The sequence below is a fragment of the Xenopus laevis genome, chromosome 2S (assembly GCF_017654675.1).
Source record: "Xenopus laevis strain J_2021 chromosome 2S, Xenopus_laevis_v10.1, whole genome shotgun sequence".
NCBI classification, from domain to species: Eukaryota; Metazoa; Chordata; class Amphibia; order Anura; family Pipidae; genus Xenopus; species Xenopus laevis.
In genome coordinates, this window is record NC_054374.1 from 105,798,256 (window position 1) to 105,816,421 (window position 18,166).

The following is an 18,166-nucleotide window of genomic DNA, read 5'->3' on the forward strand; positions in this document are numbered from 1 at the left end:
CTTTTACTGTTTACAATGTTTACTAATTTCTTTGTTCCACCTTAGTATGTTTGTGTGTGTGTCTGTACTTGTCTTTGTACACGTGCTGTATAATAAAGTTTAAGTAGCTGGCAAATGCTTTACTCACTATACCAGAAATATTGCCCTAGCCACTTCTAATGAAAGTTTCCTACAAACCTATTCATTTTCCCTGCAAATTGTCACTGGCAACCCCAGTACGTATACAGGCATATCACCTGCCATCCAGTAATTATGTCTCAGACACAGAAAACTCCTATAATTTATAAAAGAAATAATTACTATTTATATATCTTTTCATCTGTACATCTGCCCATAGCCATTATTTTAACATCAGTCAAAGGATACATGTTCTTCAAGGAAATTGAAATACTGTACAGAGCAAACATTTGGGCACCTCATCTTTAGTTAATTGTGTAAGCTAAATGAGGAACAACTACTGCAGCAATTAGTGAGCTAAAAAAAAAACAAATTTCAATGCACCGTTACATTTTATTTCACAGTGTAGCAACAATAAAAATAGTAATTTTTACCTTATTAAGTCAGTACAGGTATGGGACCTGTTATCCAGAATGCTCGGGACCTGGGGGTTTCCGGAAAATGCATCTTTAAGTAATTTGAATCGTCATACCTTAAGTCTACTAGAAAATCATGTAAACATTAAATAAACCCAATAAGCTGGTTTTGCTTCCAATAAGGATTAATTAAATCTTAGTTTGGATAAAGTAATTACAGAGAAAAAGGAAATCATTTTTAAAAAATGTGACTATTTGATTATAATGAAGTCTATGGGAGGCAGCCTTTCTGTAATTCAGAGCTTTCTGGATAACCGGTTTCCTGATAACAGATCCCATACTGATATTTAGTAACACCCTCTTTGGCACACGTCTCAGCTTGTCTCAGCCTTTGGGATTTTTGCCCACTGTTCCTTGCAGGTCACTTCTAAATCTGAGATATTAATGGGCCGATTTGCATGTTTATGTTCTACCCACAGATTTTCAATGATATTTATGTCAGGGGACAGTTATGGCCAAACCTTGATTTTCTTCAAGTAGTTCACTGTGGCTATTGAGGTATGTTTTAGGTAATTGTCTTGTAGGAGCCATCCCATTTTTAGCTTCAGATTTTTGACTGACTCACATTGGCATCCTGAATTTGCTAATTGAAATCCATTCTTCCCTCTACACATATTTCCTGTGCCACTGACTGTCACACAATCTCCAAAGTATAATGGATCCACCCCCATCTTTAACAATTGGAAAGCTCGATGCTCCTTTTTCTCTCCTAACAAACCTTTGATGAACATTCATCATACTACAGCACTTCTTTCCAAAAGGTCTCTGGCGTGTCTATATGCTGGTTTGCAAGACTCCTGTGTCAGACAAACCTTTCTGTGGGACCTCTGCAGTCAGATGGAGGTTTGTCTTTGAATTCCACAGGTTCCCTTAAAGGGGTTGTTCACCTTTAAATTAACTTTTAGTACGATGTAGAGAGTTTTATTCTGAGACAATTTGCAATTGTTTATTATTTGTGTTATTAAGCTTTTTATTCAGCAGCTCTCCAGTTTGCAATTTCAGCAATCTGGTTGCTAGGTGCCAAACTGCTTTAGCAACCATGTATTCATTTGAATAAGAGACTGGAATATGAATAGGAGAGGCCATGATCACTGGTATGTGATAAATAGGCCCAACACCATAGTATGAGAAACATCCCCATATCATGATGCTTGTGCCACCATTTTTCACTGTCTTCACACTGTACTGTGGCTTTAATTCATTCACAGAATGAATGAACTCACTAATTGAACTCCACACTGCTATTTGGAACCAGCTATTATTATTTGGAACAAGCCTCCATTAATGATTCAATTACACAGAATCAGCAGCATGTCATGACTGTTGGGTCTGTGGGTTTTCTATTACTCTACTACACCTACTAGTAAATTATTTGCCATGTACAAATATAATTTCTACCAAAAACAGTGATTGATCAGGTTGTTGGACTGCTATTATTCTGAACACACGCATTTATCTTCGTTTGGATCAAGTACAAGGTACTGTTTTATAACAGAGAAAATGGAAATCATTTTTAAACATTTGAATTATTTGATTAAAATGGAGTCTATGGGAGATGGCCTTTCTGTAATTTGGAGCTTTCTGGATAATGGGTTTCCGGATAATGGATCGCATACCTGTACTATACATACATTTTTAGTACAGAAGGAGTGAGGAGTTATAAGGATATCACTAAGTAGGTCCATGACTATATTGTTTTCTCATTGTTCTACTTACCGCACCGTCACAAACCATAGAAAATACAAAGTGAAAACGACTTTTCATTCATAAGATAAAGTTGTTTCCTTTTACTCAGATACATACTAACCAGTTTCTCACTAAATCTAAAGGTTTGATGAAGGTTTGAATGAAAAGTTGAAAGTTATTCATAGATAAACATGTTGTTGCTTTGTAAGATCTAATGAGCCCATTTTAACTTCTGAGAATGATGATGTATGTTTGTTTACACATTATACACATCAAAATCCAAAAATTTCTCAGAATTTTCTGGAAACTACTTTTTCAGAAGCCCATCACAAATCAGAATATCTTCTGGACATAGGGTTGCCACCCATAGAGAAAATGTTTAGAAATTTCAACCCACTGGCCATGTTCACTTGATGTGCACAATAAAGCCGCATTTCTATTAAGCTACATACGTCTCATGTGAATCCTTCGGTGAGCGCCGTACAGCAGTGAATCATAGTGCAAATAGGGTTGCCACCCGGCCAGTATTTTACCGGCCTAGTAACACCTGCCAGGGCTACAAATTTACTGGCAATGTAGCTGCCGGTAATTTGTAATACCCTTAACAAAAGCCCTTGGCCCTCCGGCAGAAACGTACCTTTCCTTCGTCTTCTGCCCCTCTCGCGATGGGGACCCGCCACTTTTTGCATCACAGCCCAGTGGCTCCACCCTTTTTACATCACGGCCCGCCCATGTACCCATGGCACCCCCCCTTTTTTATCTCACGGCACGCCCATTTAGTTACCACCCCCACCACTGGCCGGTAATTTTTTTTTTTAAAAAGATGGCAACTCTTTGGACATCTGCTATTGACTTCTACATGAACTCGGCAGGTCTGAGCTGGACTACTTTTTTATTCTGACTTTTAACACCCTCCGGATTTAATAAATCATGAAAAATGCTAGTTTTATTTTTCCATGAAAAATGCTAGTTTTATTTTTCCATGAAAAAACTGTGTTTTTGCCATTTAAAAAGCCTATGAGAAGGTTGTTACCTTTTTTCTTATAGACAATTACAAGAGTCCTCTGCACTCAACCCATTATCAATATATTTAAGACAGAAACATTTTGTGCATACTGCTACTGAAAAATGCCTTACCCTTTAAACAAAACAGGGATTGTTTGTCCATATATTGCAATATATTTAAGCTGGCCAACTACGTCAAAGTCATCCCATATCTGGCCAGTCCTACGCTTAATTTTCATCTGATTCATTAAGAATTCTATAGTTTCTATAGTTTCTACATTATAAAATGTATAATGAAGCAATAGAATTCTTAATGAATCAGATAAAATTGAGCATAGGACTGGTTAGCACAGCTTAAATATATTGCAAGCAATATATGGACAAACAATCCCTGTTTTGTTTAAAGGGTAAGGCATTTTTCAGTAGCAGTATGCACAAAATGTCTCTGTCTTAAATATATTGATAATGGGTTGAGTGCAGAGGACTCTTGTAGTTGACTATATGTATTTTGTGGTCACAGCCTCATTGCACCCCCGCCTAATGGTTTTAAAAACTAGTGGTGAGCACAACTTTCCCTTGTTTGTTACCTTTTTTTCTTGTCAGGAAGTCATGACTCCTTAGACAAAACTTCTCCACTAGAACCCGAGTTACCCATATTGCATTCAGTCTTGGATAAGTCAGTGCCATGCTTTGCATGTGCCATTGTTTTAAGATGGGCCGAGACACAGGTAATTTTATACTTGATAGACTTGTTGTGCAATCACAAGGGCAAGTACTGACAAGTGGTTTTGAGTCCATTTGTGCCAAGGTGTATCAGCACTCAAGAGCCATAGGCCCTTTATAATAAACGGAGATAACCACAACATTAACCCTGAGACAAGCACATGTACTTATGGGTGCAGAAGCAACACCCAGGAAAATCAGGCGATGCAACCAACATTATTGCAGAAGATTTAATTGGGTCAGATTGCTTTGTTTCTGCAGTCATTAATCTGATCACCAAGCTGAGGAAAGGCCATCTCCATGTGTTGTTGTTACACTCACAGTCATTTTATTCTATACAACATTACAATCTCCAGAAATGGCACTTTTACAATCCACATCGCTAATGCTAAAAACAGGGAAAAAAGGAAAACCGTGTTACCTTATAAAAATCATCTTTGGGTTTAGTTGTGAACTTCTCTCCATGGAGTCCAAGTAGAAATGAGCAGTGGGTGTGTCTGAAGCAGCTTTAGCGGGAATCATTCATCACTAGTGATTGAAGAGTGATCTTTTAAAGGCTATATTTGACTATTTCTACTCAACTTCATGTTATGGCTTTACAACTGTCTTTTCAAGTTTGATTTTTCTTTTAAACCATCAAATTTCTCCTGTGACTTCTCTTTATGCTGTTCAGGCATTTTGGGGTCCGCTTACTAAAGCGCAGTAAGAATATGCGCACAAAATATAGACAAATTTGTCGACAAATATGTTTTCGCCAGTTTACTAACCTGCGGTTTGTGCAAGAATATGTTTTCGCCAGTTATCGCAATTGCTGAAAATAAAGCTACATATAAAATTAATGGCCTGGCTTACTAAACAGCGAAATGTATGAAAGACAAAATTAACGCCAGAATATTCACAAAATTTTACCGCCATCTATATAGTGGCAGTAATTTATTTTTTTGCCAGAAAATTCTTGAGGGGACAGGAAATATCCCATAACACCTTGTTTTACTCATCATTCTGTTCCTGTTGCCATTCCTACAGGAGAAGAGAGAAGTGACAGGATAATCAAAGATGTTTTGGATTATTCTTTTGTCTGTTGCTACAGCAGCTTTTTCAGCTGAAAGACGATTTATTATGGCTAGGAGGGACCAAAGGCTTCGTCAGCCTAGATTAAACTACATTTATATGATGCACACAGATTGATTGGTAAAACTTGTTAATGAATTTTATTTATAGGATTCTATTGGCAGGGGGTAAGTCTTGTGACTGGATGTATTGAAATGTGGATTTATATGACGCTTACGTTTGATTGGGTGAAATCTGTTTGCTGTGTTGTTGATAATATCTATAAAGTTTAGCAGTTTTGAAGATACATATCTGGCCATGAATCATGCCATAATAAACGCTATAAAACAAAACTATTTTATAGCATAAATATTTGCAAACGTAATTTGTCACCAGAAAATTCGCTAAAATTACCACTAAAGTAAGATGGTTCATCAACGTAGTTACTGAAAGTGATCGTCATGACTTCTGAGTGCATCGCTGTTAAGTAAACTTAGTCGCTGCAAATATTGTGGCGGAAAAATATTCACAGCGATAACATGCGGAAACATATTGTCAAATTTACCGCACTTTAGTAAACAGACCCCTATGTCTGCAACACAATTACCAAACACACAAAGACAAATGTTGGGGGGAGAACCCCTGCACGTTTATTGTGTCACTAGATGGAACCGCCATAAAAAGCTTTCATACATGTGACAGTAATAATATAGTGTATTGCATTAAATGGCCTACATAGGCCAAACAAGTAGAAGCATGAAAGTGTGACTAAATGAACACAAATGAGTTATTTGCAATTACAAACCTCCAAAGGAGGTAAACACCATGGTAAGAAGAAAAAGGAAATCACATTGGCATGACATTACTATGATCAGGGACATGAGAGATCCCAGGTAAAATGGGAAATTGTGGAAAAAGTTTGTGGGAGAAGTGAGATTGAAATAAAAAGTAAGTTGCTGTTTTTAGATATGTCAGCTACCAACTAAACAACCTCGGGGATTAAATGAGGAGTTCAACATGAATTGCTACTTATAATGACATGAGTGTATCTATTTGTTAAATACTAATCATAACTGTTTCCTTTACATTGTATCCACTTATTATATACTAATCTTTATTGTTTCCCTTTATAGATTTTTTCAATTAACATCTTACTATCCAGGAACCCTATGTGATTTTTGCTTTTTTTGTATGCTAATAATGTTATTCACAAGGACTTCCTGTAAGTGCCACTGTTCGGCTGGTTGTAGAGTGAATCCACTACAATGGCCTGTAATCACATTCATCAACTTTTCACGAAATGACTATGCATTTTAAGGCTCATCAAATGTTTTTTTCTAGACAATACATTTAATAATGCTGCCTTATGTAAAATATGTTAACACAGTTAATATGAAAAACAGTGTTCTTTTTCTCAATTGTTAAAGGAGGAGGAAACCCCCTGGGCGCAAAAAGCCCTCCACCCTCCCCTGTGTTGCCCGCACTCCTCCACCCTGGCAAATGCCCCTAACTTGTTACTCACCTCTCTGCGCAGGTCCTGTCCACGGAGCTCACAGACGCCATCTTCTCCCAAGCGGTCTTCTTCCTGGATTAATCTGCATCTTCTGGCGCATGCGCAGTAGGAGCATTTACCGGTAGAGATCTACTGCGCATGCGCCGAATGTCACAAAGTGAAATTGGAAAACTTTGTGACTTTTGGCGCATGCGCAGTAGATCCGTACCGGTAAATGCTCCTACTGCGCATGCGCCAAAAACGCCGGTCAAAGCAGGAAGAAGACCACTTGGGAGAAGATGGCGCCTGTGAGCTCCGTGGACAGGACCTGCGCAGAGGGGTGAGTAACAAGTTAGGGGCATCTGCCCGGCGGGACAGGTAGGCCAGGGGGGAGGAGGGAGGGTTTTTGCGCCCAGGGAATTTCCTTCTCCTTTAAATGGTAATTAATATGCAAATTACCTAGGGTTTATATCACCTTGTTACGTGTGATTCTGCATGTCTGACGAAGGGGCCCGCCCCTGAAACGTTCCATCTAGTGACACAATAAACATGCAGGAGTTATAACCCTTGCCTTTGTGTGCTTGGTAATTTTATTGCAGTACTTTGGGAGAGATGCTGACCCCTCCAACCAGCACAACCAGTTCCAAATCTGGAGAGGCTGGGGGAAAGAGGAAGATTGTTCTCTAGGCATTATGTTTGCCATTAGTGTTAATGATTCACTTCTGAAACTGGTTAACAAAAAAACGCTTTATTCTTCAAATAATGGCAATAAATTAAAGGCATAGTTATAACTATTATAGTAGTTTTCTACAGAGAATGGGCAGTAACACTGATTCAGTACAAAAGCCTCCACACATTAATAATAATATTTAATTTGGTTTGTATTCTAAGTGCACTTAGTATGTAATAATGTCAGCCTGAAATTAAGTGCAATGCCATGATAAAATGTTTCCTACCACAGCCATATATTTCTTCATCTGTATATTGGCTGGTTGAAGAGAAACCTTGCTGAAAGCCAAACAGTCTGTGTAATGCAGTCCTATGTGTCAATCCACATCAATGGTATTTATTTACAAAACAGCTTCCTATATTTTCCATAGGCAGAATTAGTTATAATTACACGCACTCTAGCTGTACCATCTTCTGGAAGAACCTTTACTTCTTGTACTGATGCCTCTTTATACAACCAGCTGGAAAAAAAGCATTAAGGGGTTTATTTATCAATGGTGAAATTTTGAAGTTATGTGAATTTTTTTATTTAAACTCTAAAAAATTTGAAAGCACTCACAACTCGAATAAATTATATAAGGCAGAATTACTCTATACTATAAAAGGCAGGATGTAACTTTATTTTAAAACAGACAATATAAGTCACCTTGAAGTTATCATATGCAGGCACAAGGCTGTTGGCTCAGTTCTTTTACCAAGGTCACAGCAGTCCAAAATGGCATCTAATGCCCTCGTATTTTATAGTTAAAGGTACAATATATTGCTTTATATTTCCCCTCCAGAATGGAGTAAATCAATGTGAAGTCGTTCAATGTCTTGAACGTTATCAAAAATGTCAAATTATTAAAATAATCCCACAGTTTTTCATTTAAAAGCCTCTATTCCAGGTTTTTAACCCTTTATGTGTTACCTTAACTGTGGACTCTCCAGGTTCACTTTGATTGTTACTACATTTCTTCCTGTGCTTTTCATCACTGCAGTTTCTACTTGCTGTTTCAAGTCTTCTAAGCCATGTCCATGCAGAGCCGACACAGACAGCACACTATCTTCGGTATTCTCAGGCCTAACATAGAACATAGTTTTCAATAACCATTTATTTGTCTGAATTTAAAAAAGAATAAAGTTGAGCCACCACTTATGGTTTCCAATGAAATGTAAAAGTAGAAATCGCTCATTCTCGTACTCATGTAAATCATTTTAAATCTCAGTCTATACACGTATATATATTTTTAAACTAAGAATCGATAATGCATAGCAAGGAAAAAATTATTTATAATGTGTTATGAAATGTAAATGGGGAGTACATCAAACATGTATTATTGTCATACTTAAGGTAAAGGGGTATACTTGCATGTCAATCAAATCAATTTTGTTTTGAACTTCAATCATTGTGTCGAGGAGTTGCTGTGGCAAGCCGAGATTCTTCAGAACAGACAAAACACTTGCTTTTTGCTTGGTTGTTTCTGGATGGCTGATGTCCCTCACATGGATTAATAAATCCTGGTACACAAAACAGCATTAAAATGTGTACGAGAAATGAGGAACTCTTACTATCCTTTCTATCTAACTGTCCTTTACTTACTCTACACAGTTATTATGCTTTACCTACTTGAACATTGAAGCAGCACACTTGTTAGCTCAATTTATCTAAATGACGTGAGTAAAACAGTCTTATGCAAATGTAAAGCCTCTTTTTATTTCTTCAAAATAAAGAAATTTTGAGTGAAAAAAACATGTACGAGAATCTTGCACTCTGATGATCTGCTTTTTTAGTAAGAATCATTTCCTTTTTACTTTTATTCTCTTTTTATAATTTAGGTTTGGAGGCAGGTTCAGAACTGGTTTCACAGAAAGATACGAAGGTATGTTAGATGGTATATTAATGAGGAACATTTGGATTTACATGTTTGGAGCCAGAAATTAGCTTATTCTTATTAGTTACCAACTTGTAGTTAAGCACTGCGGATGAGTTTGCAATCTCCATCTAAACTTTATAACAATTAGTTATATTACATTTTGCAGCTTTATGTTGGCCACACTTAGAAAAGCTTTATCAGTCAGGTACATGGAATATGGCCATCGATACTTGCAGCAAAACTGCACAAAACACGACGTGTCTGGGGCTTGATTTCATACCCTAAAAGTAAAGATCTTAAATCTAGTAAAAGGTTACATGGCAGGTAGCTTAAATGTTAACATAATACAGTGGTTCTCAGGTCAGCTTCTGAGGCAGCTTTAGAAAAAGGGTATCCAATATCTATTCCTTCTATATCATACTGCTTTTATACCCTCATACCTTTTATTTTTTAATGACAGACTAATGCCAATATACAACTGCAACCTTATTCAGAACAACCTACATCTTGTGCAGGATAAACCTAGAATATAAAAAATTTGCTTTTTGTTGTAGTCTGTGAGACTTAATTTTCACTTGCCACTTCCTGTTGTACCTTACCACAGAACAGCCTGAAATGGATAGGAAAAATGTATACCTTGTCAAAAACATCATATATAATCAGGATTTCACGTAGTGATTAAGGGGCCGATTCATCAAGCTCGAGTGAAGGATTCGAAGTAAAAAAACGTCGAATTTCGAAGTGTTTTTTGGGCTACTTCGACCATCGAATGGGCTACTTCGACTACGAATCGAAGGATTCGAACTAAAAATCGTTCGACTATTCGACCATTCGATAGTCGAAGTACTGCCTCTTTAAAAAAAACTTCGACCCCCTACTTCGCAGCTAAAAGCTACCGAAGTCAATGTTAGCCTATGGGGAAGGTCCCCATAAGCTTACCTAAGTTTTTTTGATCGAAGGATATTCCTTCGATCGTTGGATTAAAATCTTCGAATCGTTCGATTCGAAGGATTTAATCGTTCGATTGAAGGAATAATCCTTTGATCGTTCGATCGAATTTTCTGCGCTAAATCCTTCGACTTTGATATTCGAAGTCGAAGGATTTTAGTTCCTAGTCGAATATCGAGGGTTAATTAACCCTCGATATTCGACCCTTGATGAATCGGCCCCTAAATATAAAGATATTTAAAAAGCTCTTTCCTATTTGACAGTATGTTTCTGACTTGAACACTAAATTACTGTGCACACTTTATAAATTAAACTATTACACAACTGTTTTTATAATTTTTTGTATTAAAGTCCATTACCGAATGGACCACATCTTCTAGGGTTGCAGAGAAGGACTCAATGAGATTGTGGGGAAGCTGTGACAAAAATCCAATTGTGTCAACATAAATGACTGGCATGTGACAGGGGAGTAAACCTGCATGCGACGTAACATCGAGAGTGGCAAAGAGTTGATCACGTGGCTGGAGACCTTCATCACCGGTTAAAGCCTTAATCAAGGTTGTTTTCCCTACAGATAAGACATCGGCATTAGAGGATAACACCAACCACTCAACAGAGTCATGCAGTCACAGAGTCACATTACAGGTATGTGATCCGTTATCTGGAAACCCGTTATCCAGAAAGCTCTAAATTACGGAAAGGCTGTCTCCCATAGACTCCATGTTATCAAATATATAAATCCAATTATATAAAAATGATTTCCTATTTCTCCGTAATAATAAAACAGTTCCTTGTACTTGATCCAAACTAAGATATAATTAATCCTTATTGGAAGCAAAACCAGCTTTTTAGGTTTATTTAATGTTTACATGATTTTCTAGTAGACTTTAGGTTTGAAGATCCAAATTATGGAAAGATCCGTTATCCAGAGAACCCCAGGTCCCGAGCATTCTGGATAACAGGTCCCATATCTGTAGTGGGCTTATTTAGAAATATTCAATTTTGTTTCAGGCAGGCCTGGATGTGACTAAAATGCTTACTCATTTATTGCAAAATCTGAATATATTGAGGGAAATCAAATTTCAATGGCTCAAATCTTTTTTCAATGGGTATAAAAATTGGAAAAATTTGCATTGAAAAAACACCTTAAAATTGCTATAGACTACTCCCATTGAATACATGAACTTTTTGAAGGTAAAGTTAAACATTTGAGATTCGCTCATTTTTTTGCTCTTAATAAATATTGTACAAGTTTTTCAGAGCATAATTTGAATACAGGCATTTTAGCGCAACAACATCTGTGATTGAATCCCCCCCCCCCGATGTTCCTTTCTGTTTTTACTAAGAAGCATTGATATGATACAACTATTACAAAGGTTAAAACAATAGTTGAAAGCTGCAAGACAAAAGCCTTTTATGCAGTACAGCTGAAGTAATAGTATGCAGTGCTGAGCAAACAATCATGTAATATATGACATATGATATACTGTATTTACATGGTAGAAAATAGCGGGCTTGAAATTAAAGTCAAAGACAATTTAAAAAAAAAAAAAAAAAAAAAAAACCTTCTAAAATGTGATCACCAGGAAAGCAAACAAAATTCCTCTAAGACCAGTTTTTATTTCAACCTCCTAAGATATCTGAATATTTGTGGCTTGGGATAGTTGGATAACTACCTGGATCAATAAAGAAGGCTGCTGCTTTAGTGGACTATGGTAGCAGGACAGCTGTTTTACTACTGCCCATGAATGTGGAAAAACAGTGTTGTGCCACTGAGATCTTGTATGCCTAGAGCCCTAGACCCTGAGGTTGTTATGGAATAAAGCATTCAAACAATTCTGGAAACAGACATTTACCTAAAATGAGGACATATAGCAAAGGGATAGGCAGGTGAGACAGTAAAGGGTGTGGTCCCCCTCCACATTAAATCATTTACATCAAACTGCTTTGTATTGGAACTTAGAATGCAAGATTATTAAAAAGGAATGGAAGTTCTCATACATACCACTATTCGTATAGCCTAGAATAGAAATGATGGGAAATTCCCTTCTCCGACGCTGGGTTCTGAGCAAATTTCTTTTTTTCTTCACTTTTTCTAATGCATTTTTTATCTTAATTTCTCTTTCCTTTAACAATCTTTGTTGGACCTCTAAAAATGTTTCACCTAGCAGTAAAATACAAGTTTGTTATTAAAGGTGTAATACACTTACCTGTATGTATTATATGACTTAAAGGAGCAAGTGAAATAATTGTGAAAACAATTGTGAAAGCAACTAATGTTATACAAACCCTTGGAATTTCCACCTGTTATCATTCATTACTTAGTAGGTAAGTAATTGATAAACTTTGTAACAGAGCAGTAGAGTTTACATCCCCAGATTTTCAACACCATCACCTTGCATTAGCACACATGCTGTCTTTCTTCTGCTTACTGGTGATGTTCTACAAGACACTTAATTTAATGAGCCTATGTTTTTCTTTGATTTAATGATTTCCCCAATTTTTTCACTTGCCCCTCACATGGCATTTTAAATTACTCAAATAGCTATCTACACTCATGTTATGTAGCCATTATAATTTATTTTATCAAATGCCAGCAAATTACCTACATTTTTCTAGTACCAAAAATGCATAGCACACAATATAATAATATTATTATTGAATATACTTGGCACTCTAAATGCACTTAAAAATCATCAGATGGCATTGAAACGAAATATTACAGCTAGTCCAACAACATAATTCAAAATCTAGCGACATGTTACCTGAGCCCATAATGTATCTTGAGCCTCCACCTTGCTGATCCATGTGAGCAGTTTCATTTTTCAGACTAGACCTGTATAAAGAGAACCCATTGCTCTGTTCAATATATAAATATATATGCCCACGTTTGGATTATTTAACTGCAATATTGTAGTAATGTTCATCCCATCTGTTTGAAGGCTGTTCCATTGACCATTGTACAAAGAATTACTGCACTTTGTCACTTTTGCTTTTAGTTTCCACTTTCTAATAGAACCTTTCGACTACTTCAAGTACACGTCCTCTCCTAAAAAATTATTTCTTCTGAACATGCTTCCTTTGATACAACAGAGTTGTACAGCACTCCACTACCCTTGAGAAAGTCGGGACACTGACGAAACGCATTGGGAACACACTAAATAGACTGTTCCGAGTGATTATTCTCTACCACATTAAAAGTATAATATAGTTTATTTGAATAAAGGTGCTGATACAATTATACAGGATGAAAGTACATCCCTTCTTTTATGTTACTTTGTTTTAAACAAGAGTTTTTGTCAGCTCTCCCTTTTAATCTAGAAATGCTAAATACGTTTATAATGTACTTTTCCAGCAGCCTTCCTTTACATAGTGTCTGTTTTAAAAAAATTTATGTAAAGTCTTCATGGCCAAATGTACAACACGTAAAAATCTAAAAGAAGAATTTGTGAAAAAACAAACACCCATTGTGTCTATGCACCCTACTTACAGACATTACCTTTTAACATTGGGGTGCAAGGAGCTATATAAATACATGTTCATAATAATGCAGTGTCATTTAATACCTTAAAAGTGGAAGTTCGGCCAATGCAATCTGTAGCTTTGCTTCTTTTGTATGGGCATTAAAGCGGAAAATATTGAGTACAACTGTATATCTATCAAAGACCTTCACTCCCCAAGCTTCTTCCATTTCTTTCTACAAAGAAAAGAAAATGTGTTTGAATGGTTAATCTCAAATTTAAAGGAGAAATTTTGTGTAAAAAAAAAATAAGAATGTACCAGTGTGTTATACTTATTTAGATATAGAAGTATTTTTCTTAAAAAAGTTTCAGGCTGATTTATTGAATATTTCTGCAAAAACCCTAATAATCCCTCCCTTTCCTTCCACTTCCTGCTCACTGAATTCCCATTCTGTGCAGGGGAGCTGGCGGCTCTCAGCTCACTGCACTGTAGGATAGGAACCAATCAGCAGCTAGCAGGACCCGATAGGGAACTGAAGCCCTTCCTACTGTGCTTCTGGCAGGAACCGTTAGGACACACCCACCCCTCATTTGAAACACAGACAGGGACCAGAGAACATCTATAGGGAGCTCCAATAAAGGGGCTATTTTTAAAGATAATATTAATTTTTAGCACCATGTAAAAGCAACACCATATTACTCATTTGCCTACAAAATTAGGGTTTTTTCATTAATCCTATATGTCTTCTTTATAAAAAAAAAAAGTTTGTTATATCGTTATTCTAAAATGTTAATAAAACTACTCACACGTCTGGCCTCACACACTATAATAACAAGAAACTGGCATCAACAGAAAGGTTGGCTGAAAAATGTGCTGTTGTGAAGCAGGCAGAAAAGATTTCAAAATCTTGGGCACTTGGAAGTTGCACACAGAGAGCTATCTTTACCTCTGTCAATGAGGAAAGCCTTTCAACATTCAAAAACACTGCAGTGATCTGAGGGTGCCCTTTAATTACATCTGTAAGAAACATAAAAAAAACATAAATTTGGTGCTCTATATGTGGTCTTTGGGTCATTGTTTTTCTGAAACAGACAGGTGTATGGTTACCTATAGTTCTGAAGTGTGCAAAGCAGATAACAAATAACTAATTTGGAATACAAATGATTTTTGTATTCATAAACAGTTTCAAATTCATTCATTCATATGCATTCCCATACAAAGTAAAACATTCCCATACAAAGTAAAACATTCCCATACAAAGTAAAACATTCCCATACAAAGTAAAACATTCCCATACAAAGTAAAACATTCCCATACAAAGTTTTGCTTCACAGAAGATTTAATGTGCAGATGTGACAGATTTGTTACATAGATAACATGACATGTTTTCAATTTCTTGTGTGTCTGGCCATATAAACATTAGCATTCAGTTAGCTTAATATATTTCCATCGTCATTATGATGAGAGAATCAAGTAAGAGCCTCTAAAATGCTAACATACCACACAGACATAATTTTGATCTCATAATTTGTAATTTCTTGTGGGTGTGGAAATTTGGGGTTTGTAAGATATTTCAAACATTAAAATGTCCTCCTCTTTTGGCCTCCACCCAAAAACATTTTTTTGAATGATGAAATCAGATTCTAAGCAACTTTCCTATAAACAATAATTAGCATCTATATTGGTTTTAAAGGAATTGTTCAGTGTAAAAATAAAAACTGGGTAAATAGATAGGCTGTGCAAAATAAAAAATGTTTCTAATATAGTTAGTTAGCCAAAAATGTAATGTATAAAGGCTGGAGTGATTTGATGTATAACATGTCAGTCACAACTCTACTTCCTGCTTTTCAGCTCTCTTGGTTTACACTGACTGGTTACCCTGGTTACCAGGCAGTAACCAATCAGAGACTTGAGGGGGTGCCACATGGGTCATATCTGTTGCTTTTGAATCTGAGCTGAATGCTGAGGATCAATTACAAACTCACTGAACAGAAATGTACCATGTGGCCCCCCTTCAAGTCGCTGACTAACTCAGAGTTATAGAGCTGAAAAGCAGGAAGTTGGATTCTGGCTGTTTTATTAGACATCCAGTCACTCCAGCCTTTATATATTACATTTTTGCCTAACTAACTATATTAGAAACATTTTTTATTTTGCACAGCCTGTCTATTTACCCAGTTTTTATTTTCACACTGAACTGTTCCTTTAAAGGGATACTGTCATGGGAAAACATTTTTTTTTCAAAAAGAATCAGTTAATAGTGCTGCTCCAGCAGAATTCTGCACTGAAATCCATTTCTCAAAAGAGCAACCAGATTTTTTTATATTCAATTTTGAAATCTGACATGGGGCTAGACATTTTGTCAATTACCCAGCTGCCCCATGTCATGTGACTTGTGCCTGCACTTCAGGAGAGAAATGCTTTCTGGCAGGCTGCTGTTTTTCCTTCTCAATGTAACTGAATGTGTCTCAGTGGGACATGGGTTTTTACTATTGAGTGTTGTTCTTATCTACCAGGCAGCTGTTATCTTGTGTTAGGGAGCTGTTATCTGGTTACCTTCCCATTGTTTTTTTGTTTGGCTGCTGGGGGGGGGAAGGGAGGGGGGTGATATCACTCCAACTTGCAGTACAGCAGTAAAGAGTGATTGAAGTTTATCAGAGCACAAGTCACATGACTTGGGGCAGCTGGGAAATTGACAAAATGTCTAGCCCCATGTCAGATTTCAAAATTGAATATAAAAAAATCTGTTTGCTCTTTTGAGAAATGGATTTCAGTGAAGAATTCTGCTGGAGCAGCACTATTAACTGATTCATTTTGAAAAAATAATTTTTTCCCATGACAGTATCCCTTTAAGGTTATATATAAATGCATTGAAAGCAGCAGCTGTTTACCTCTGACTCCCCAAACTATGTAGTTGATTTTTGGGGCCATCATGAAAAAAATGACTATATAATATTTAGTGATTTAAAAATTATTTGTAAATACTATTGCAATTCAAAGCAGTATTTGTTTTATGCCTTTCTGTTCTTTGGTTCAGACTCTTAAAATAATTTAGCAGAGTCAGTTATCCTCCAGGTAAGCTGAAATCTGCAATATTGTTCCAGAAGTCAGAACTACAGAAAGTATAAACAGATACTTCTTTCCATCTGCAATTACATTTACAAATAACTATTAAAGATGTTTACTGATGCAACTGGAAAGTAACTTAGAATCTCATTTTCTTTTATTGTAAAAAAAACTTTTTTTTTTGGATGGACTATTGCTAATTATATGCATCTCTTTATTGACTCTTGTTAGGCATTTTGCCTTGAAAGCTATGATCAGACCAGGATATTACTCAGACTGCAGATAAAAGCATGATCGAGAAACAAGGCCGATATCTTGCCTGCAGAACGATTAATTTATCTGCAGGATGAGAAACAGCCTGGTGCGACCATAGTATTTAATAATAAATTCAAAAGCAGACATTTATCCCCCTGAAAAGCATGTCACCTGTTAGTGTCTGAAAATTTCCTTTTCCGAATATGAGCTTGCTATCAGGAGATTTTGTAGACATAATTAATGTGTTTACCACAGACCAGTTAGGAAGACTGTGAACGAGTGCAGCGGCTTCAGCAACCTGCAAGTCAGCTGAGAGAAGAAAAAAAAAAAAAATATTTACAAATGATGCTGGAATACTGGGGGATAATGGTGCATTGTAAGTAATATAAAAAAAAAACATGGCAGTTTGAATCCGCATTTTACACTTAGCACTTGTAAATAAGATCTGTTATGGAGAAAGCTGTGCAGATGGGTGCCATTTGCTCATGGCACAAAACATACGTTAAATACTTTATATATTCTATGCACGCACAATTTATGGCAGCCCTCTGAAGGTCAGCATTTGCATTAGTGTTAAATAATATATTGGCACTTTATAGGCAAGCAATAATAATACCCATAAACATTTTGAGAACGGTAGTTTTAAAAGGGTTTCACTTGGTATCAAAATGAATGGCTGGCTTTTTTTGTGTTGTTTGTTTGGTCAACATCTACCATTGATTTGCTGTTTTCTAGAGATTACTGGAATTGCTTGTGGAGTAGACAGTACTAGAATAAAGCAGTCCTTGTTGGCATTGCTACATGCACCTAGTAGAGAATGTGAGTTACCAGTGCTCAGTTGGTCCTTTTTAGCCCCCCACTTTACGTCTGGGTGTACAATAAACACCCTGTGTGCCCCCTGTAGAAGAGAAGCTGTGTGAGGAGACAAGTCCAGATCTTCCAGTTCCTCCTCCACCTCTTCCAGCCAATAATCATCAATGGCTGTCAGGTTTCCTGCTTTACTGTGCTCTCCCCCGTGCTTCTTTGCCTTCCAATACGGTGAGCCACTAAAGAAGCAGCGTATACCGGACAATGGGAGATGGAAGTGGCCATTACTGTGAACTTTGTGGGCAGAATAAAGAGAATGGCGCGCTTGGAATGTCACGGTTTTGTGAAGCGAATAACTGCAGCAGCAACGCACTGCTCTAGACGCCCTCACGAGCAACATGACCAACTTTTCCTGGTCGGGAGATCACGTGACACTGAACGCGAGCTCTAGCATTTGCGCATGCTCAGTCTTTTTGCAGGGCGGGGCAAGGACT

At 36.8% G+C, this 18,166-nt stretch overlaps 1 protein-coding gene across 1 annotated transcript; it reads right to left on the bottom strand.

The window, feature by feature from the left end:
• Window positions 1-7,281: 7,281 nt before the first annotated feature.
• On the bottom strand, window positions 7,282-18,139 carry gtpbp6.S (GTP binding protein 6 (putative) S homeolog). Its single transcript, NM_001093706.1, is given in 10 exon segments — window positions 7,282-7,739; window positions 8,189-8,341; window positions 8,630-8,778; window positions 10,442-10,650; window positions 12,088-12,246; window positions 12,848-12,918; window positions 13,649-13,779; window positions 14,491-14,561; window positions 17,037-17,174; window positions 17,694-18,139. Coding segments are annotated over 10 exon segments (1,584 nt in total). The 5' UTR covers window positions 18,073-18,139; the 3' UTR covers window positions 7,282-7,615.
• Window positions 18,140-18,166: the final 27 nt, after the last annotated feature.